General features: G+C 36.0%; 1 protein-coding gene across 2 annotated transcripts in view; it reads left to right on the top strand.

Annotated features, from left to right (window-relative positions):
• Window positions 1-24,644, top strand: part of LOC149553916 (sodium/proton antiporter 2-like) — a 185,509-nt gene that overhangs the window by 90,719 nt on the left and 70,146 nt on the right. For both annotated transcript variants that reach the window (XM_089789258.1, XM_089789259.1), the window contains exon 6: window positions 4,535-4,655. In XM_089789258.1, coding sequence (XP_089645384.1) covers window positions 4,535-4,655 — 121 coding nt within the window. The remainder of the gene's footprint in view (window positions 1-4,534; window positions 4,656-24,644) is intronic.

The following is a 24,644-nucleotide window of genomic DNA, read 5'->3' as shown; positions in this document are numbered from 1 at the left end:
TCTTTGGTGTTAGCCCCAATCTGCAACTCTCTTTATTTTTTGCAACTCTTGCTCTCTCATCCTGATGATGAATCACGTAGTGTGATTCGAAACGTTGATGATAAATTTTTTTCAACACAATCTAATCCAGAAGCAATACTAACAATTTTAATGGATTGTGGAAATCTGAACTCTTTGCAATGTTCATCATGTAACACAAGAAAACATAGTAGTCAGATTATTGGCAACTTCATTCAGATGTGAAATGTTGGAATGGTTCGGAAGCTTACCGGTGGCTTCAATAAGCACATGGGATGAATTGGGTGATGCATTCACTAAGTTTTTTGAAGATAAATCTGATCACTTGTCACTTGTAGAGCAGCTAACAACTATAAAAAGGGCTTCACAAGAGCAGATGATTTCAACACATGTTTTCAAAAAGCATGGGATAGGATACCTATTGCTGTTAGACCAAGTGCTGATCATGCATTTTTGTATTATTTAAAGAGTTTGAACAACGATATTTCTGTCATTATTCAATCTATGGGAGGTACTACATTGCCTCAATCATTTACTATATTTGTGAGGGCAGAAAACAACCTTATTCAGGCAGGTAAAATTACTCCTAGGCCTCTTATGCCTATTTTTCCGAATAGACAGCCTAATATGCCTTTACAAATGCCCTCGTTCAATCCATTGCCAGCTGTTGCCAACCAAGAGATATTAGTTGCAGGACCTTCTCAAGAGCTGCAAAAGATTAAGCAAAGTCAACGAAAGATTAAAAGCTTAATGCAAACTTTCAGAAATGAATTGTTAACCTCAAAAAGCAGCAATTCCAGCCAAGGCAGCCCTTTCAAGTACAAAATTTTTCTGCAAATCAAGGATATCGACAGCAGAATCAAGGTTATCAGCAAGAGAGTCAAAGATATCAGCAACAAAACCAAGGTCATTCTCAGAATAGACAAAATATTCAAGGGTATAATGCTGGAAATAGAGAAAATATAAATCAGAGGCCATACAGACCTTACAATCTAGCACCCCTTAATGTTGCAAATTGGGTAAAGGATATAGTACCTATGCAAAACAATATGGCCGCTAAATACGAGTGGTGTTTTTATGCAATCAACACCATAGTCAAGCTACGTGTTCCAATGGTGTAATTAATCAAGCTTTGATGGTGTAAAATGCTACAAGTATGCAACATGCACTTGAGGCTAAAATTGAACAGCAACAAAATATACTTCCTGTGGATGCTTTATTCTTAAACTGGCAAGGGGACAAGTTTTGTGGTCTAAATGGTGATGATCCTAATATTGTTGTTTATTCCAAAAATAAAAAGAGAGCTCTTGACAACCAAAATATCAGCAATGACAATAATACATGTTGCCGGATCATCTAAGCCAACAAACCAACAAGTTCCACTAGCAACTCTTCCAAATACTAGTAAGGATCAACAGCAACAAGCACAACTTGCTGTTGTAAAATCATAGCCTAAGGTACACACAGCTATTCATTTTAACACTGTCGAAAATATGAAAAAAATGAATGTATCTATTAGTATGTGGGATTCTTTGGCGATTCCTGGTCAAGCTGATATTTTGCAATCTGAACTGTCAAAGAGGGGTAGTGCTGGTGAAATTACAGCAAGTACTGTATTTACAAATACTGATGAAAATAGTAGCAAACCAATGATTCCAACTGTCAGACCTCCTCCCTTTTATGTCTCATTGATAATAGGTGATATTTTGGTTCACAATTGCATGATTTATAGTGGAGCTACAAGCTCGGTCATGCTATAAAAGGTAGCAGACTAGCTAGGGCTGAAATATCAACCTTTGAAGAGAGGGGTAGTATAGCTAGATGGGTCATCCATTTGTATGATAGGTGTCATTAAGGATGCTAGTCTAACTTTACATGCATGTCCAAATTTCTCAATACCTTAGGATGTTTACGTTATAGATCTTCCACCATACTTCGCATTATGTCTATTGAGGGACTTCACAACAAAGATTGGTGGTTATTTTTCACCTGATTGGTCTTATATGCTCTTTAGGTCAAGATATGGTACTAAAATCACAATCAAGTCTGAAAAGTTAGCTAGTGACCATATAGAACCTTATGTCCCTACTGCCATTAATCTCGATGGTATTCTAGACATTTTACTTGATGAATGGGCAGCTGAAAATGCTTTTAACAGTCAAAACAGTACTATTCATGATGCTAGTTTTGGTAATTATATGATATTGGATCGAAATTCAGAAATCCCAAATCGGGTCAAGAACACAAATTAGATTAACGAACAACAAAAACAAGTATGGAAGATGTATTTTGACAATTCACGAAGTAAAAATGGTGCTAGTGGAGGTGTGATGCTAGTATCACCTCATGATGATAAGGATTTTGCTGCTTTTTGATTTTCGTTTGAATGTTCTAACAATGTTGTTGAGTATGAAGGTCTGATTCAAGGCTTGGAATGGGTGAGAAAGCGGAAAACAATGTGCTTATATTTTTTTGGGGACAGCGAGTTGATTGTAAACAAGGTTAGAAGTTTGATTTCTGTCAAAAATGATACCCTAAAGCTGTATAAAAGCAGGGTATGGGATATTATTGAAGAATTTGAAGCTTTTAATATAACATCCATACGTAGAGCAAAAAATCAGTTTGCTGATAGACTTGCAGCAGTAGGTGCACAGTTCGATATAATAGAGAATATCACAAAAGAGAATGAACAACATCATGTGAAGATAGTAGTTAGACCTTCAATACCAGATAATAACATAAATTTTTGATTTAGATGAGCTTTAGTAATAATTATATGCAAGATATATACATTAAAATAACAAGTTATTAAATTTAACTTAAGCAAAGCGTCCACCGATCCTTCAATGAAGATTATAACTACCATTAATCAACTTGAACAATTATAGGAGTTATTTCTAACTTGGACTTCTGTAGATGACATGCAAAGAATGTTATTCAAATAGAAATAATTTGCAAACATGGATTTGCCAGAAAATGGAAGCCAATCTTCCATGAGCTATTCTCTAGTCTGAAGTGTAATAAATATAGTTATTTCCACCCCCAAACCTGCTCTAATATTCCACACACGCCACACCTATGTCCAACAGACAAAAATATGATTGCTAGTGTACTGGATCTTCCATTCACAATACAATTGATGAAGAGAATATTTAAGTCCAACATCAACAATTTAGGTCATTTTTAAATTTAACAAAGTGTTCTGTGTTGAATGTGTTGGGGTCTATTGGAGCATTTGCGAGCACTTAGGATGCATACCCATAGGATATTGGGGCATCCAGGGAGCCCTAGGGAGCCCCTGGAGCTCTCCCCTTGTTTCTCCTGCTTCTGCATTGTTTTGGAGCATGCATTGGCTTCTTGGGAGGAGAACTTGGTAGCTTAGTAAATTATTTTTTAAATTGCTGGTTCAGGTAGGAGAATCTGGCTTGTGGATTCGTGAACTTTTTTTCCATTATGATTTGTATCCAGTACACACACACATGTAAATACAAAAAAAAAAGAGCCTTTGGCAAAATATGGAGGGACAAAATGTGAAATGAAATGTGTTTAGAGGGTCCATATTATGGTTGTTTTAAGGTTTGGAGCAAAAAAAGCAAAAAATAAATAAAACAATTATAAGTGACTTTGGCCCCACATTTTCTTAGTTTGGTCCGTGGATCCTTGAGGGTTCATGTGGATCTACGCGGGATTCCCGGGTCCGTACGAGGTACTCCCAAGTTTGTGATGTGCAGATCCCAATGGTCCTTGAGGATCAAACACGGACCTTGCCTGGATCCATGGCAAACCGATTAACGAATGCAAATCCGGTTTGCACGTAGACTCCGTTTGAGGGTCTAGGTTGCAAATCTGGTAACATAGATTATTATTATAGTTTACCCATATTAGTGCTCCTTCAGCCTACTGGGAAAAAGTCTTTTGTCTTCTAATTCGAAAAAAGGAAATTACAAAATTCAATATATTAATAACATTAGTTATTTGTGTGCAAATCTATTTGCTTTGCAGCTGAAGCATAATCAGAGTTCTTGGATAGAATGGCCTGAATGAAGATGAGTTTTATTGTACTCGTATCCGAAAAGATGTTAAGGAGAATTTTCAGCGTTTGGAAAATGCCAACCAAGGGTTTTTATCGTTCAATGTGATTTTGAAATTTGAATTAGAAAATGATGAAGGTGGCGAAATGATGACAAATAATGAGCCCTCTAGTTATATTTTGTCTATTTTGTATTTTCCCTACAATTAGAGAAAAAAAAACTCTTCGAATACATCCAAGTGTCTCTTTTTAAATTATTTTTCAAATGAAGTGTTAAAAGCATTTTTAAGATAATATTTGGGTTGCCTTTTTCAAGAATGAGATAAATGGGCCCACTCAAAATACCATAATTTGTATTCTGAAAAGGGGGCATGCCATGATAAATGTTCTACTTGGTTCATTTTTGTTTATTTTTTGTAAAGAAAATTAGGACAAAGCAAATGATGATAAATTTAACTTTTAATGAATGTGATCTTTGGGTTTCAGATTTGTGGGAGCAGTTGTTGTTATTGCAGCTAATGCAGGTGGGGCATGGACACCCATTGGAGATGTGACTACTACTATGTTGTGGATACATGGACAGATTTCTACTTTAAGAACAATGCAGGTATTTCCCAAAAAATACTTACAATCTTAGGTATCTCACACATTTGGAGCTTGTTGATTTCTCTTGTGGATTGAGTGTTAACCTGTAGATGGTATCTCAAATTGAATATCTTTTATGATGTAAGCAGTCTGCATCTACCTCAAACGGTGAACTGCCTTCTGTTCATTAGAGGTTGTGTTTGCATTCTAAGCTTTTAATTTAAATTTTATTCATATTTTCACTTGATTACTAAATTTTATTTTTCTAAAATCTTTTATGTTAGCTTCTTTGGATTCCTATGATTAGATGTCACTTATTGAATATGGAGGAAAGGAGAGGCTTCTCAACTAAGCTTACAGTTGATCTCTTAATCCAATCCTAACCATGATTCACATGCTGAGGATTGGATTAAGGAATCAAGGAACACAAGTATCAATAGTCAATATTTGTGTAAATGAAGACTTGGCAGCAGATCGACACTTACAATCAGCAAACGGAGGAAACCATTAACCATTGACATCTGAAGGACCATTACATTCATTTAGAAGTTGACTGGAAGGATATTATCATAAAAAAGAGAATGCAACGATATTGTTATTGATTTTTTTACAACTAATATAATTGATATTGCTTGACAATTATCAATAGTATGAAGCATACCACTCATATCAGAGAACAATAATATTGATCAACTCACAAGGAAGACATTGATAATGGCAAGTGTTATCGATAAGCATCTGGTATGTATCTGTTATCAGCATTTCAAGAATTGAACATCATATTAGTCGACTGAGGCCTAAACTAAGATGTTAGGAATGTCATTTTGATGTCTCCATCTCAGTTAATATCCACAGTATTGTGTCTCAGTGATACTCTATTAAATATTTTACACGATGGTATTAAAAAAGAGCTAACCGGATTATTGTCAATGGTGGGTTTGGAGATTACTCATAAGTGGTGCTGAAGGATACGATTAAGCAAGGTGCAATCATGAGAGGATAAAATTGTCACATAGATCTGATTAGCATACATTTTGATTATGAAGTGGCACAATTTGTTAAGTGATGTCATCTTTCGTTAAGTCTAAAGCTCTAAACACACAGCGATTCACTTAGAGAAGAAATGATTAGTACACAAGAAACCGATGATATTATAAATATCATTGATTGAGAACATTGGCACTGGGTGTTGTTATGAAGAGATGCAAATAATGTACAGACCTGTCTCTCAAAGATGCAACTATTCAGTGAAGATGGATATATTTCAAGGTTGTCATCATTCATTCAATCATTTGAAAATTTATCTCTTTTATTGTTCCATTTGGGTCTGCTCAAGTGAGCATCTGCCATTAGGCGTCAGTTGGCTGCATAAGTCTGAAGCAAGATCATATATGGCACCATAGTTTCAAGGTTGAACTGATTAGGTTAGAAATCGCAACAGTATTGGTTGCAAGCTTATAACTACAAATCTGAAACATCATCATCTCACTGCAAGTGATATTGTCACATCTCAACATTGCATGCATTGAAGGTCTATATCACAAATAGAAATTCAATTGCTATAAGTGATAATTAGTCAAGATTATAGCATATCTTCCATTGCTAAAAGAGAGAAAGCTATTGAACATAAGATCATCTTGCACATTCATTCAGTCATATCAGATATTGCAGAGATCATTATATTGCACTTGTGCAAATATAAACAAGATCAGTTCACTTAGCATTTATCTAATTGTCCATTCCGAGATAGCAATGATAGTATAAGAATAACTATTTCACAAAAGTGATCATATATATATTATTCTTGAAATTTTTATCATTATTGATGCATTAACAATTAGAGAAGTGGTAATATATATTGTAATTCTTACTAAGAATAGAGAACCCAAGGTAATTGTCTCCAATTCCCCAGTGATAGGGAGGTTGGATGAATCACTCACTCACTCATGCTCATAGTCTTCTTGCAAGACTTCTAGGGTGACTCATCCTCACCACTTGCCACCTATAGGACCTTAATGTGCCTAAGGGTCCCCTGGCTTCACTAGCCAACCCAACTATCAAGAAAGATACTCTATGAAGCCAGAACTTGATGCATTTACACTTCTTTTACTCTAGCCCTAAAAGAAAACAATAGGGCTCACAACCCCCAAATCTTGAACTAGGCCTTGCAGAGCTATGGAGGTATTGGAAAACACTTCTACTCAAACAATTAGGTCTGTTTGACAGCCCATCAAGTTCATTTTCCCATCCGATCTCTTACTTTCTTCGGAAATAGGCCTAATAGGCTAAGAGCCCCAATTAGGTCTCCTATAGTGAGAAAATAGGATTTTCCTCCTATGCCTTCCAAAGTAACCCTGCAATATTTTTTAGGTTTCTTTGTCAATTTGGCATCCCCTTAAAGATTTTTGGGGTCTTGGGGTCATGCTCTCCCATCGATTACTGGGCTACCCTAAACCCAAACTAGGTGAAAATAAGGCTTTTTAGGCTTAACTGGCTGGTCCAGCAAGCAAGGCTCTCTTGGGATTGGTATGAACCTCTCTCCTTCATGGGGTGATGGTAAGACCTTCTTCAATGCCCAAAAAGAGTTTGGACTCTAGCTTTACTCCTCTGCAAGCATTGCACACTTCAATATGGTCTTCCCTAGCCGAACTCACCATAGGCATGCCTAGGGCAAGACCTTAAAAATGGCTGCTCTGCATTTGAGGGCCCTTGCTTCTATACATATATGGACAAGAACTGCCTGGACAAACCTAGTGACAATATGGAATCAAATTAATTTCCCAAAAGACAATAAAACTAATCAAACCTTCCATCTAGCAATGCCCAGAGTTAAGAAAACATGCAAACCAAAAGATGATCAAGCAACAGTATGGATCTCTCACACCTAACTACCTACTGTCATACAAAACTCAGAAAATGCTTTAGTATGTTGTTTGCAAAAACACACCATCCGTACAATTGACTTCCAACCCTGCTCATAGGTGTTCTCCAGCCTTATATAGGGTGGTCGGGTGATTATGGACTCCTTAGAATTCCTTCCTAACGATTTGCTATTGTTTTGCAAGAAGTTGCTCAAGCAACTTTTAAAAGTTGCAAAGTTGCACAATGCAACTTCTACAACTTTTTGCAATTTTCCACCAATTTGGTCAAATGGCCTTTCTATCTCAAACTTAACCACAAACCCCAACTATGGTAAATTTCTCACCCTAGCTCTTCCTAGACCCTATTGACCTCATGATGATGTCATCCTCATGGCTTGTGCTAATCAGAGGGCTTTACAACTTCCAAGCCCCTAATTGCACCTAGTAAAAAGGCCTAAGAACCTATGAACAAAACTCTCCAATGTACTCCAACTATGGTCAACATGACCTTATCCTTCACATTAAAAATGCCCTAAGGCTCACACTTACATAAAGATGAAACTTGGATTGCCTAGGCAATCCTTAGGTCTTCTTGCACCATTCTCCCCCTCTCCACAGCTTTCAAGGAACATGAGGAGAATTTAGAGACATGTCAATGCCCATCTTCTGATTGCCCTTTCCACTGGATTAGTTGCTCCATGTAGATCTTGTGCCTTGTATATTTGTTTACTCTGGATTCCAAGATCTTCTCAGCTTGTTGCTTTGGCTTGGGATGTAAGACTCGAGTATTGACATCTTCTAGTATCTCCCTGTTGTTCTGACCTACCTTTGATAATGGCCCCTTGTATTTGTCCAGATCAGCCACATTGAACATTGGTGAGATGTTCAGATCTGTGGGAAGCTCTACCTTATAGGCATTATGTCCATATCTTGCCAACACTTTGCATGGACCCACTCTCTTCATCTGCAACTTGGTTGGCACTGCCTTTTGTAGTCTAGATTTATTTAAGTGAACCATAACATACTCTCCCACTTCAAATTGTATGTCTTTTCTTGACATGTCCACCTTAGTCTTCAATTTTTGAGTAGCCTTTGTTATGGTCCTTTTCACCTGCTCTTGTATCTCTTTCATGGTCTGAGAGAAATCTTCTGCATGACCACTTCTATACGCCATACCTCCTAGATCTCTGAGTTCACAAACTCCTCTTGGGTGCATACCATATACTATTTCAAAAGGATTTTTCCCTATTGTCCTATTCACACTATCATTGTAGGCATAATCAGCTTGATGGATGACCAAATCCCATGTCTGTCCATACTCCTTGGTTAGGCATCTTAGAAGATTCCCTAACACTCTGTTGACCATCTTAATTTGACCATCAGTTTGAGGATGGTAAGCTGATCCAAATGATAGATTAGTTCCTAGCCTGCTCCATAGAGTCTTCTAAAAATGACTCATGAAGTTCACATCTCTGTCATAGACTATGGTTAGGGGCAACCCGTGGACTCTCACAATCTCTTTGAACAACAAATGGGCAATGTAGCTAGCATCATGAGTCCTCTTACAAGGAATGAAATGACTCATCTTGCTGAACCTATCTACCACCACATAGATACTATCCAACCCTATTTTAGTCTTAGGTAGACCTACCACAAAGTCCATGCTAATGCACTCCCGTGGCCTGTTAGGAATAGGTAAGGGTTGGTACAAACTTGCATTACTGGATCCTCCTTTTGCTTTCATGGACACAACACATTGCTCCACATACCTTCTGACATCTCTTAGCAACTTGGGCCAATAGTAGAACCTCTGAACCAACTCCAAAGTTTTATTAACACCAAAGTGGCCACTAAGACTGCCATTGTGCTTCTCTTGAATAAGATTCTCTCTCATTGAACCTTGAGGAACGCATAACTGATTCCCCTTAAACAACAAGCCAATTTGTAGAGTATATTCAGAGAATTGGCTATGAAAGTGATTTTGGAAATCAACACATACCTTATAGGCTTCAGAGAAATCTTCATCATCCTTGTAGAGATCCTTGAAACTTTCTATGCAATGCTCTGCATTTGTACCTCTTGTATTGCCAACATTCTCCTACTTAATGCATCTGCCACCTTGTTCAATTGTGCCTTCTTGTGCTTGATAGTGAATGTGAAAGCTTGTAAGTATTCCATCCATTTCAAGTGCCTATTGCTCAACTTCTCCTATGTGTTGATATAGCTAAGGGCCTAATTATCATGGATATAGCTAAGGGCCTGATTATCAGTGAACACTACAAAATTCCTTAGGTAGGAGATAATGTCTCCATTTCCTTAGTGACTACACCAAAACATATAACTCCAAGTCATAAGAAGAGTACTTCTTGGCTTCATTAAGCTTCTCACTGAAGAAAGCTATGGGTCTGCCTTCTTGACTCAACGCTCCCCCTACTGCAATCCCACTTGCATCACACTCCAATGTGAACTTGTTAAAACTAGGCAACAATAGGATAGGTTGGGTAGCTACTTCTTGTTTCAACTTTTCAAAGGCTTTTCCTGCCTCAAAAGTCTACTTGAACTTTGTCTTCAATCCACCTTTAATAATGTCCAACACTGGTGCACAGATACCACTAAAGTTTCTAATGAAATTTCTATAAAATTGAGCTAACCCATGAAAACTTCTTACCTTTGTTCTTGTGGTTGGTGTTGGTCAATTCAAGATAGCCTCCACCTTGCTTGGGTCCATCTTCAATGAACCTTGTGATACCACAAATCCTAGGTATACCAATCTTGCTTGAGGAAGCCACTTTTCCAAGTTGATAGACAACTTCTCTTGCAACCTTTTGAGCGCAATCTCCAAATGTTTCATATGTTCCTCTTTAGTCTTGCTAAAGATGAGTATGTCATCTAGGTACGCAACTACAACCCTGCCAATGTTGTCCTTAAGCACTTCATTCATTAGCCTCATGAATGTGCTAGGTGCATTTGTAAGCCCAAATGGCATAACTCTCCACTCATACAACCAAAGAACCAAAAATTGAAATCGGATCGGAATTGGCAAGGCTTACTTGAATCGTGAATCACCTGAATCGCCGCTATGAATTGGCGAAGTGAAAAAAGCCTTGAAATTTAAAGATTTTAACAATTTAAAACTTGTTTCATGCACCGTTTATTGAATATAACTAAAAGACACTATAACATCATTAAATAGAAGTTAACATACATAAACAATAACCTAATTGATAAATCCATCACATACGTAAAATGTAAATTGTAGCTTAAGTAAATAAAAATCATAGGATCATAATGAGTCATGACATAGATATATAGAATCTAGATTATAGATTATAGAATCATAAATGTGTGTAAGACGAAGATCCATAATGACAATCATAAAACCAAATCAAAATGACATCAAATCATATTGTATGTAAGATGAAGATTCTTGATGAAGAATCATGAAACACATGTCTATCTGTAAAGTCAAAGTGCAAACAAAATGAAAAAAACAAGGCTCTAGCTCAAGCCTCAGGCTCATCATCATCCTCAAGATTAGTTGCAACCTCAGGGTCAGACTCAACCTCTAAATGCCTTCTACAAAGGCATCTAAGGTAGGTCCTAGAGGACCGCTGAGCCATAGCCCCTGCATGTGCGATGGGTGCACAAACATCACTAGGGCCTGCATCTATGGCGTGCTCTATGCATGCATGTGTGTGTCTGCCAATGCCTGAACGTGTTCTAGCCTCCTCCTCTGCCATGGCCACAGCCTCTACCTCTATATCTACAACCCACTCATGGTCTTCCTTAGTGAAGACTGGTGCATCTATGGCCTTAGTGAGCCACTCTGACTCTGGATCAATCTTCTCTAGAATGACCAGAGAGGAGTTAATGGCCAAAATCTGTCTGGTCCTAAGGCAGAGGTTGTAATGAACAAATACAAGATCATTCAACCTCTGCACAGACAACCTATTTTGCCTCTTTGAGTGAATATGCTCAAACATGGACCAATTGCGCTCACATCTAGAAGCGTTGCTAGGCTGACTCAAAATATGGATGGCAATCTTCTGAAGATTTGGGGCTGATTGCCCAAACATTTGCCACCATCTATCTGAAATGAGGGAAAAGAAAAACAATTACTCTCATTTACAAGCACAACTTTGTGGCTAAAATTTAAATTACAAACTAAAAAATTAAAATGCATAGGTCATAACAATTATGAATTAACGTTAAGAATATATGTAATGATGTGTGAGCCTCTATGGCCATCCTACTAGAGAAAAGTAGCCCCTCCTAATTATTGAATTTATCCAACTCAATGGTTGTAGTTGCGGCACTACCATCAAGACTCAACCTCTACATGACTGTGTATAGGCCGGTAAGAACCTCCTCATCCACCTTTATTTAGGAAGGAAACGATATGCTAGATTATGGTAATAGATAGCTGCATGGACGGGCCTATGGAGCTGATTCTGCCATCTCCTATCAATAATGTCCCAAATGGGGCCATACTTCTCCGGCACTCCTGCATACTGGGCTCTAATGGCCTCCTTGGCCCTATCCATGCCCTCGTATATGTAGCCTATAGATGGCTTCTCCCCATCAGCAGTTTGTAGGAGAGATACAAGGGGCTCACTGATCTGCATATAATGTAAAAGTATAAATTAAGTCAAGACTCAAAACTAAATTATTTCTTGAGTAGGTGCCCAAAAACTATCCTCATCAAAGAGGATATTCCCACATCTATACCTGCGGTGGTCTTAGCATAGGAAGAAGAAACAAATTCCTCCTCAACAATCATGCGCCTCAGCTCTTCCCTTGATGTCATTGAGGACTTCAGTATGATGAAATTCGAGGCAAACCTCGTGATGCCTGGACAAACTAGCTTCCTATCTTTCGTGTATTTCCTCATTGTGGCAAGGACAAATGCATGGTTGTATATAAACTTGCATATACTTTTTGCCCTTTCGACACATGATTTTATCCACTCAATCTTACCAATGTCCTCCAACATGAGGTCAAGGCAATGGCACAAAGAGTCCAAAATATAGTGGGGTGCCTCTCCATCAATAGTTTGCCTGTAGCAATTTTAAAATTAATTAGAAAAGTTCAAAATTTGATAAGTTAAAAGTTAAAAATTTAAACTGTTAAACTTAAAAGTTTACCTACAGCAACATAGCTTGCTGCATTATCGGTCACCACTTGCATCACAGGTTCTTCCCCTGCCTCTACTATGACTTCCTCAATGACCTCACACAAGTATGTGGCATTTTTGACTCGAGAGGAAGCATCAATAGATTTGATGAACATGGTGGATCCTACAAAATTGAAGTAGAGTGAAACATTTAATTATCATGATTATGATTCATGGACCATCAACAAATTAACAATCAACAAATTAGCAATCAACAAATCAAAATTTAAAATTAGCATATAGGAAAGTTGAATGATCAATCACTTCCAAAGGAAACAAGAAAATTGAGGAGTGTTCTTCCCCTCCTATCTGTCCAATCATCAGTCATAATGGTGCAACCCTTTATGGTCCATTCCTTTCGGTGGTCGGCTAGCTCAAACTTTATGTCTTCTACCATTTCATCTAAGAGGTAGCCACTCAACTCAGCCTCAGTAGGGGCTTTAAAGCCCGAACCACAAATAGTTACGACATCTATCATGCTTTGCCAATAAGGAGCCCTATCACAGATAGATTATGATTAGAAATTTAGTCTTTAGATAACAAATTATTATGTAATATCAAATATGAATCTACAATTACACAAGTAGAAATCTTAAATATTTTAAAAAAAGAGCAAATAAAAAAGAAATAATTAACTCACTGCAATAAATGGAATGTTGCAAAAGTACCAAAACTTGCAAATTTGTTATCTGGCAGCATCATGAATCTCTTTGTTCAAACTACCCATGCTCTCAAGCGAGGGTTGTGAGCCAGGAGTAGTGCGTGGCACAAAGTAACTATCCAATCTGGACTTCCGCACTCTAGGCTGAGATATAATAGGCCCAGACTCAGTATAAGAACGACTAGCACTAGGACAAGCACTGGGACTAGTAGTAGCACTAGCACTAGCACTAGGATGAAAGGGAGGCCTAGAAGACCCCTCTCCAATGCAACTTACGAACGTGGATGCAAATGCAGATGAGGGCGCATGGGAGCCAATAGAACCTAACTGTTCAAGTTTTCTTTTCTTATTTAACTTCTCTTGTTCCAAAGCCTCTAATACCATATAACATTTTCTTTTTGCCTCAGCGATTTGTTTAGTGCACGGGCTAATATCATGTCCAAGTATGCCTGCAATATGATATTTGAATCTATAGATGCCACCCGAGTTTATTTTTTTACAAAATAAACATTTTGTTTGATATTTTGTTCTTCCAAGAAATTCTTCAATATAGATCCAAGCCTCATCCTTTTTAGACATTATGGAAAATGAAAGCTAAGGCTGCTACAATAAGAAAAATCCATCACAGACTTAAACTAACAAAAAATAACAAACCCTACATTATTTTTGAGCAAATTGTACAATGTAAAATCAAATAGATGTTTGCAATTTGTTATAAAAACCAATTGTAGGGTTTGCAAGATTGCACCTTGCAATTTAGTAAAAAAAAACATGTTGAAACTAAAAGACATTCAAGATTTATAAATGAAAACTTAAAAAAATTGACAAAATAATGAAAAATAAACTAACATACAAAAAACAATCAACACTTACCTTTTGCAAATGAGTTGAGGAGTGTTGCTATTGGCTCCTTAAAGCTCCCAATGCAATCTTATGGCCTCCCCAAACGAATTCTTGATCTCCTTGATGCTCTTCTTTCTTGCTGTTTAGAAGGCCCTTTAGGGTTATAAGAAAGAGGAAAGACACAATAAAACATAAATAAAGTGTTTTATTTTTTATGTTTTTAAGTTGCCAATTCATGCCAACTGCGGCCGATTTCACATGCCGATTTTTGGCAATTTTTGCATGAATCGTGATTTAGGCGATTCATGTGATTTTTGCCCCAAAAATCGGCGAGCCGATGCACTGACTCACCAAAAATCGCCTAGCCTTAATCGGATTGCCAAATCACCTGAATCGCACCGATTCACGTTACTCTGCATACAACCCTTCAGTGGTCTTGAATGCTGTTTTCCATTCATCTCCCTCCTGAATCCTAATTTGATGGTAGCTACTTTTCAAATCCAACTTAGTGAAGTACCTAGATCCTCCTATACAATCCATTAAATCTTCAATCCTAGGAATGGGAAACCTATATCTGATTGTAATCCTATTGATAGCCCTAGAATCAGTACAGAGTCTCCACTTACCACCTTTCTTGGATGCTAACACTATTGGTACTGCACAAGGACTAATGCTTTTCTTTATTAATCCCTAGTCTAGCAACTCTTGCACTTGTCTAGCCACTTCTTGGTTCTGCTTTGGAGTGAGCTTGTAGGCTATCTTGTTAGGTAATGAGGTTCCTGGGATAAAGTCAATATGATGACTAATAGCCCTTTTAGGAGGTAGTGTTGCAGGTGTTCCATCACTAATGATGTCTTTTTACTTACCAAGCAAATTCTGCACCTCCTTTGGTATAGGTGTTGGTATGACCTTCTGTTCCTCCTTAGGTTGTACCATGATAGCATACCCTTCACCACTTTCTTGTAGAATGTTGACAAACTCTTTGCCACTACTCAACAATACACTAGGAGTCTTTACTTGTGGTTCTTCATCCTCCATCAGTGATTATATCTTGAAAGTCCTACCATCCTTCTTAAAAGAAATGGTATTCTCTTTCCCATCATAAAGGACACCTCTTTCATACTACCATGGTCTGCCCAATAGAAGATGGCAAGCATCCATAGGCAAGACGTCACAAATCAGCTTATCCTTGTATCTACCAATAGAGAACTCTACCCATGCTTGTTCATTCACCAGGACTCTCTGCCCTTTGTTCAACCATGTTACCTTGTAGGGATTGGTGTGGGGTATCTTCTCAAGTTTGAGCTTCTTCACTGCCTCTTTAGAGATGATATTATCCGTGGACCCTGAATCCTCAATAACATTGAACACTTTACCAAGTATCTTGCACCTTATTCTGAATAAGGCTCTCCTTTGCTTTGGCTCCTTCACAGGTTGTCTAACCAAAACCCTCCTAACATTAGTTTTCCTCCATTTTTGACTAAATGTTGTTGATCTCAGGTGACTTGACACTTGATGTGTCTTGTTGAGCATATCCAATCCTTTTCTTACTATTAGAAGAGGATGCTTTTTGAGGACACCTATAAGAAGGATGACCCAACTGACCACAGCTATAGCACTTCATGCTAGCAAAGTAAGAATTACTCCTACTTGAACCCCTTCCTCTATTAGAATCTCCTTGAGATCCTCTACCTCCTCCATGGCCACCTCTTGGAGTACTTTCACTCCCATGCTTTGGAGCTTTGGACCCCCCTTGGTTCCATTCCTTTGCCTTGGTAACCACCTCTATGCCCTCTCTGATCTCTTCCTCTGCCTCTGCCTTTGGAGGACTGATCATGCTTTCTCTTATTCCTTTCTTCAATCTTTATAGCCAACTGAGAGCACTGATGCATTGTTTTTATCATCTCTTCTTAGATGTTCCATCTTAGGCCACTAAGTTATTTAGCTACCTTGAGGTTTTCATCCTTTGCCACATGTGACCTCATTCAAAGATTTTGAAACTCTTTAGTGTAGGAACTTACATCAAGATCGTTTTGCTTCAGAGTCTGCCTCTTTTGATGCAACTGAATTTCATAGTCTTCTGGCATATATGCTTCTCTCACCTTGAGAACCATCTCCTTCCATGATGTGATAGGTTTCTTGCCTTCTTTTCCCCTCTCTTCTTGAATGAATTTCCACCACGTCAAAGCAGAGCCTCTCAATCTTGATTTTGCCACCCTGACCTTCTGAGCCTCTGTGATGCCATCACACTCAAAATGGTTTTCCATCCCTTCTATCCAACCCATGACTAGATCTGCCTCCATCTTTCCCCTAAACAATGGAATGCTCTCAAGTGCCTTCCCGCTCATAGCCTTCAATACCTTTAAGAAAGGCTCCTCTGTGACAATAGGGTTTGGTATAGAAACTTCATCCTCTACAACAACTTCTGGCTGTTTTCCATCAACGTTTTCCTTGACTTCATCAGTCTTTTCTTCCACTTGAGCCTACTTATCCTCTAGTTGGGCTAATCTCTCCTTGAGAGATTTGTTTTCTTCCTCTTGCTCATGCATCTTCTTTGCCAATTCTTCATTGGTCATCATTGTGGTTTCTCTTACTGATTCTTCTTCAATGTAAAACATCTAACCATAAGCCAAATCTTTTGTGGCTCTGATACCACTCTGATAGGTTGGTTGGATGAGTCACTCACTGACTCATGCTCATAATCTTCTTGCAAGACTTCTAAGGTGACTCTTCCTCACCACTTGCCACCTATAGGACCTTCATGTGCCTAAGGGTCCCCTGGTTTCACTAGCCAACCCACCTATCAAGAAAGGCACTCTATCAAGCCAAAATTTGATGCATTTGCACTTCCTTCACTCTAGCCCTTAAAGAAAACAATAGGGCTCACAACCCCCAAATCTTGAACCAGGCCTTGCAGAGGTATGGAGGTATTGGAAAACACTTCTACTCAACCAATTAGGTCTGTTTGACATCCCACCAAGCCAATTTTCCCCACCCGATCTCTTACTTTCTTCCCAAATAGGCCTAATAGGCTAAGAGCCACAATTAGGTCTCCTATAGCAAGAAAATAGGATTTTTCTCCTATGCCTTCCAAAGTAACCCTGCAATATTTTTTAGGTTTCTTGGTCCATTTGGCATCCCCTTAAAGATTTTTGGGGTCTTGGGGTCATGCTCTCCCATCCATTAGCCTATTCGAAACTAGGTGAAAATAGGGCTTTTCAGTCTTAATTGGTTGGTCCAGCAAGCAAGGCTTTCTTGGGATTTTTATGGGATTGGTATGAACCTCTCTCCTTCATGGGATGATGGTAAGACCTTCAATCCCCAAAAAGAATTTGGACTCTAACTTTACTCCTTTGCATTTGCACACTTCAATGTGGTCTTCCCTAGCTGACCTCACCACAGGCATGCTTAGGGCAGGACTTTAAAAATGGCTGCTCTGCATTTGAGGGCTCTTTCTTTTATACATATGAAGTACATGGAGTCTACTCACTATCCCCAAGAGGCCGTACAGATTGAATGGTGGCAAAGTGAGTTAGAGCTCCATCTTCAAGAACTACCTAGACAAACCCAGTGACAATATGGAATCAAAGTAATTTCCCAAAAGACAATAAAACTAATCAAAACTTCTATCTAGCAATGCCTAGACTTAAGAAAACATGAAAACCAAAAGATGATCAAGCAACAGTACGAATCTTTCACACCTAACTACCTATTGTCATACAAAACTCAAAAAAATGCTCACAATATGCTTTAGTATACTATTTGCAAAAACACACCATCCATACAATGGACTTCTAACCCTGCTCATAGGTCTTCTCCAGCCTTATATGTGGTGGTTGGGTGGTTATGGACTCCTTAGAATTCCTTCCCATTGATTTGCAACTGTTTTGCAAAAAGTTGCTCAAGCAACTTTTAAAAGTTGCAAGGTTGCACAATGCAACTTCTACAATTTCTTGCAATTTTCCACCAATTTGTACAAATGGCCTTTCTATCTCCTCAAACATAACCACAAACCCCAACTATGGTAAAAACCTTACCCTAGCTCTTCCTAGACCCTATTGACCTCATGATGACATCATCCTCATGCCTTGTGCCAATTTGAGGGCTTTATAACTTCCAAGCCTTGTGCCAATTAGAGGTCTTTACAACTTCCAAGCCCCTAATTGCACCTAGTAAAAAGGTGTAAGAACCTATGAACAAAACTCTGCAATGCACTCCAACTATGGTCAACATGACCTTATCCTTTACATCCAAAATGCCTTAAGGCTCACACTTACATAAAGATGAAACTTAGATTGCCTAGGCAATCCTTAGGTGCTCCTACACCACCAAGTTAGGCAATCCTTAGGTGCTCCTACACCACCAAGTTAGGCAATCCTTAGGTGATCTTGCACCACCAAGTTAGCCTAAAAGGGGATGTTACAACAGGTGACATGCAATTGCTCTCACATTATCCACCATCTGACTATGAAAGATGCTGATTAGGGAAATGTGTTGAAGTTCTGAGTTTTGTTTGTAAATCTTCCTTTGACCATCAAAATGGAATTTTTTGTTTTTTTTGTATTTTGATGGTTTTATGACTTTTTTGTGATTTTCTCAATAATGTGCAATGCACTTAACAAGAGGGTAATACTGAAATGAAATTACTATAGACTAATTATCTTAGTTATCAATTAGGGTTCGAAAATGGATTTGGGTTCCAAAATCCTATTTGTGTATTTGTCATTATTTTTCCCATTATCATTTGTGAGGATATATATATATTTGCACTAAATATTCCAAAATTGAAAACATAAGAGAAATCTACATAATTCTAAAACTAAATCATGTCATACTATAAATCTATGATGTTTGACCAAACATCAATGCCAAATGCCAAAAATAAACATTATGATTCATCAAGATAATCATCATGTCGAATTCACAAAACTTAGACATAGTTATAACTTATAGTTTAATAATGTTTGAAACATGATTCAATAATCATGAAAGTGTTCTCAATCATCAAATGGATTATCTAAAAAATGTGGATCTTGGGGTCTTTAATGTCTGCAAGTATTTCTTCATCCTCATCATTGGAACCATAATAGATTCCTCTAGCAATAGAGGGTGTTGCATCATCATGTGCATCATCTACATCAAGCAGTGCGGCTCTAGCATGATCGTGAATCGTCATATCCGAGTCAGCAGACTCAGGTGCTACATCCCAAATCATCTCGGTGCCCTTCTAATATTTTGTGTCCTTAAGTGATAGAGGATGAAAGTTGTTGTGTACAAACACTAAGTCTTTTACTTCTTTGGAGCCCAATTGGTTACGCTTCATTGAGTGGATAAAGGAGTATGTACTCCAATTCCGCTCAGCGATAGAAGAGTTAGCAACCTAGAGAGGAAAAAAGAAAAATTAAGTGTTAAAATAATACTTTTTAAGTGGCCAAAACAAATAAAAATTACTTAAAAGTTTAAATTAGAAAACTTACTTGTGATAGAATCTTTGCTGCAAGAGGCTGAAGGTACATATAATCTTGCCCATGGAGGTACCACTATGTAATAGCATCCATTGTGCTTGATCATTCACATCAATAGTGTAAAGCCCCACTAGGGAACCCAAAAGAAACTAACCTAAAGTTTCACTAAGTTTGCCAAACATTTTTTTTTTGAAAGACAATAACTTAACAACAGCAGTTAAAATATAGCAGAAGCATTAACATTCACATAAACACACACCATACAACAAATTACAATTCATAAGGGTTCTATGACGTTGAATCACATTTAAGTTTAATTAATAATAAATCTAACACATAACAATTCCACATCATGGAACAACTACAAGTATGAATCCATTTAAACAATATACAATTATAGGATGCCACGTGGCAATAAACAAAATGCACAATCATCCATTGTACAAGTCACAGGGTATGAAAGACTGAAAGAATATACATCATAAAATAGATTACATTATTTCGTAAGGTCTATGAAATAAAATACAGTACACTTAGAATATAACCATCCATCATAGAAATACAAGATTGGATAAAAAAGAACATCTGCATACACACATCCAGCAACGACATTCGACGTTCGGATCTCAATGGTACAAGAAAATACACTACCACCCGACCTTGTGAAACCCAAAAAGGTCCACTCCCATCGCATTGAGGAGATAGTTTCAAGTCCCATACATAATAACAAACTCAAAAGTCAAAACCAAGATCTAGGTTAAAGGAATCACTTGAAAGCAAACTATCTCAAAGGGTACCAAGACACAAGTATCAACTAATCCCAGAGGCAACACAGACATTTAGGGAATCTACTATGTAAGTGGGCTAGTGTCATTGCATGAGCCAACTCTAAGGTTACCCGGTCTAGTCTTTTAATACTCTGGACCCCTTAGTGACTCTATGCGACATCAATATCCTTTCGTATAGACAAGGCATACTAACAAGTTAGCTCTAAGGATACCACGGTAGTCTTTTAATACTCCATACCCCCCTAGTGACTTTTTGTGGTACCAATATCTACCAATATCTTATTAATTCATTTTAAACCCATTTAATGAAATGTTATCACTTATTAAAATAACCTACAATGGGCTACCCGTTAGCCTCTTTAGGGCCTCGACCTCCATGTAAGTCACTTCCCAACATGACATACAAAAATCCTACCCTAAGCTCAGCAAAAGAAAAAGATCACAAATGACCATAAATCACACATCAGTTCTTAAACAAACAACTGGAACGTACTGAAAACATCACTAATCAAAATCATAGATTCCACCAATTCGATCATTCTAGCAGGACTGATCCAAAATCAAGTACACATAAACAAAATCCATGTCATAACATGACATCACCAAAAAAACAAATTGTTTAATCACCTCAGTCCTATACAAGCAACTGGGAAGCAATCCAAAGATAATTGATCGAAGAGTCAAAGGTTATATTAGGAAATACACATCATCCACCTCAATTCTACACAAGAACTGGAAAGCACATCAAAACATCTGATCAAACTCATCATAGCACACACATGACACGTCACCATGGTCGGATATAAAAGATCATAATCGAAACATCATCATAACATCACAGAACAAAACTCCCAAGCCTCTGGTAAATATCCTGATTGGTCAAAGCTAAGTCAACCCGAGCTTGACATCAGTAAATCACACATTGCATACAGTACACACAATGTAACCTTTCATAATTCATTAGGTTTAAAAACATAAACGTTAAATTTTCACTTATAGGTTTCAAGCTTTCAGTTTCATATCCAAATATTATAGTTCATAATATTTTCTGTCTCAAATCGGGTTTCAGTTTCCATTTCTCTAGTTGCCAGATTCACTAAGGTTTCTGAGTTCACTAGAATCTTAGATGATTAAACAATTCATATAAAGTTGTTTAAACATTGTTTCATAGTTCAATTCATTATCAAAACATAAGAGTTTAGTAAACATACACATTAGAGTTTTCGTCTTTAAAGTATGTTAATTACTAATATTTCAAGTTTTCATTTTCTATAATTTTTTTCCAAATGATAAGGATTTCAAGAATTTTTGTTTTCCTAATAAACTATGTTTCTATTTAATTGCAATAATAATTATCATCAAAAGAAACAGGGTGACCAAGTTAATTAAGACTTAATATAAATATGGTTGTCACGTTTTGTGGCCATCCAACAAAATAATCGAGACTCAACAGAGAGCATGACACACTTCTCAGATGCACCCACAATACAAGAACCGATCTTGACATAAAGATGGCTCTGAAATTTTCACAATTTAATAAAACCATAAAATAGATTTAAATTTCAAGAACAAAATCGCTTTTCATACATTACTCTCCCATACTAACAATATTTACTAACAAAATATAATACATTATAAACATTCTTATAAAATCTCTTACCTAAGCACCTATAAATAATCACTTTTTTAATAATATAATATATTATTAAATTATAAATAAACCAGCCAATAAAAATATATATATAGTTTCAAATTAAATTATGTACTTTGTAAAATAATAATGACATCAATTATATCCATATTTTATCTTTTAAAAAAAATCTTAAACTAACTTTAAAGTAAATTATATTTTAAATTCAATAAATAATAAATCAATTACTAAAAAAATAAAATAAAACCAAAGCCTATCTACATAAATTCCTAAATTATATGGGGTGGGCTCATGTGCCCAAACCCCTTACTTTAAACTATAAACAAAGAAATTAAAAAGGTCAACTAAGACCCATGAGAAGATGGGCATGAAGATTTATTAGTTCCATCCATTAGATGCAATTAAAAACTATAAAATATATTAGTTTGACCAATAAGATTCAAGTATTTTTTTAGGTTCTATGTTTTTTATAAAGTTTGAACATTTTTATTATTTTTTGAAATGGAAAAAAGCCATTTAACTGAAATCTTATTGGCTCTCACTAATAATAGTAAGGGAGAAAATTAATTTTTCAAACCAAAAAATCAAGAAAAATTTAAAGCTCTAACTTTTAGCATTAATTGTGCAATTAATATGATTGAAAATATCATAAAAGATGATGTGACACTACATTTACTTTATCATTTCAAGAATTTCACAATTTAAATTCTTTAAAAAGTTTGAACATTTTTATTTTATTTTTTGAAAAACAAGAATGGTATTTAATTGAAATCTTATTAAGTCTGACTAAATAGTAATGGAGAAATTTAATTTTTAAAACAAAAAATCAATGAAAATTTAAAATTCTAACTTTTTGTATTAACTGTGCAATTAATATAATTATTATAAAAGATATGTCACACCACACTTTACTTTACCATTAGTCAAATTATTAATAATAGAAAGTACTAACTCATAAAATTTTGATTCATTTTGTCCTTAAAGAATTATCTTTTAAAATGATTAAAAGTAATAAAAACTAAATAAGGTAACAAAGAATTTTAAAAACTAAAAGCTAATAATATTACAAAGAATTTTAAAATGGTAGTTATTGTATGTACAATTATGTTTATTGCTTATGTATTTAAAATTTAAAATATCTTATATCATTTTTGGGTGTCAAGTTGTTGATTAAATATATTTTTTATAAATAAAAATAGTGTATAAAGATGACAATTAATTGTAGTTTATTTTAAAATAAAAAAATTATTTGATGTTAAATATTTGTTAAAAAATATATTTTTGTTTGGTAATTTTCAATTTCTCTAGTTTTTTAATCATATAATTCTTTCTTTTAGGATAAACAGTTGGTTTCTAATTTCTTACATTGCAAACATGCTAAAAATAAAATAAAATTTATTGTACTGCAGACTCCAAGACACAAAGAATAAGCAATTTAAATTGTGGATATCTTTTCTATATGTAGAATTTAATTATAACATGCTTATGTTTTTGTTAGGGTTTTGGTTGGTATTGTTTAACCTTGCACAAGATCTAAATGATCCATTTGTTCACAACACATGACAAGACATTTATGACAACTTTATAATTGCATTCAAACTAATATTGTAGAAATTTTATTTATTTATTTTAAGAAACCACAATTGATTGTGATGAATTTCAAAGTAGACCGAAAGTATGACCAATTTTTCTTGTTTTATAATAAAAAAAATCAATTTTTTTTTTTTGTTTTGTTATTCTACAAAAGCATTCCTAACACCAAATTCATTACAATATGAAAAGTAAACCTTGTATTATGTTGAGCACATCATACAATATCATTTATTAGCTAGTCCTCTTAACCAATTTAGAGCTTGGTGTAACTTTTTTTGTAAAGGCGTTGATGTTAACTTTTTTTTAAAGGTGTTGATGTTAAAATTCTAATGACACAGAGAAGTAATTTTGCACATGGTAAGAGCTATAACTTATCTACTCGCATTCAACTACAAACATTAATGCAAAATGTAATTGTCTATGTTTCTCCACTATCTTTAGTTCTTAAGTTCTATGTACAATTACAATTAATTTTAATACAGTTTAAAGATAGTTCAACCTCTAAAAGATCAAAGGATATAAAGAATGTTGTTCTAATACATTTTGCATTCCTTCAAATTAAAAAGTTTATTCCTCCATCTCAACACTTTATTGCTACACTCTACAATACTATAATCATGACACATATGGCAGGAACTATGACGCTTTGCGTCTCTTGTTTATTTTTAAAAAGAAATTCAAACAAGGCACTCCTGTAAAATTCAAAATTGGAGTTGGCGGCCCAACATAGGGTGACGTCCATTCCCAGAAGCCTTCATAACAGAGAATATATGGGCTACGATATTTCTTTGTAGCGCTATTCCCAAGAAGTACTTGCACGGGTCTAGTGCTTAGTAATTTTTTTGTTTTGTTTTTGTTTTTGTTTGGTAATGAACAAATACAAATTTTCTTTTAATAAATTGATAATTTATATATTCAATCTTTGGGGTTCCTAAATATTTTAATTTTAATTTTTAAAATCCTTTTTAATATAAAT

Source organism: Cupressus sempervirens, chromosome 6, assembly GCF_028749045.1.
Source record: "Cupressus sempervirens isolate cs-2001-9-10 chromosome 6, ASM2874904v1, whole genome shotgun sequence".
In the NCBI taxonomy this organism is placed as follows: domain Eukaryota; kingdom Viridiplantae; phylum Streptophyta; class Pinopsida; order Cupressales; family Cupressaceae; genus Cupressus; species Cupressus sempervirens.
The sequence above is the reverse complement of the archived record's forward strand: the minus strand, read 5'-3'. Positions and strand labels throughout refer to the sequence as shown.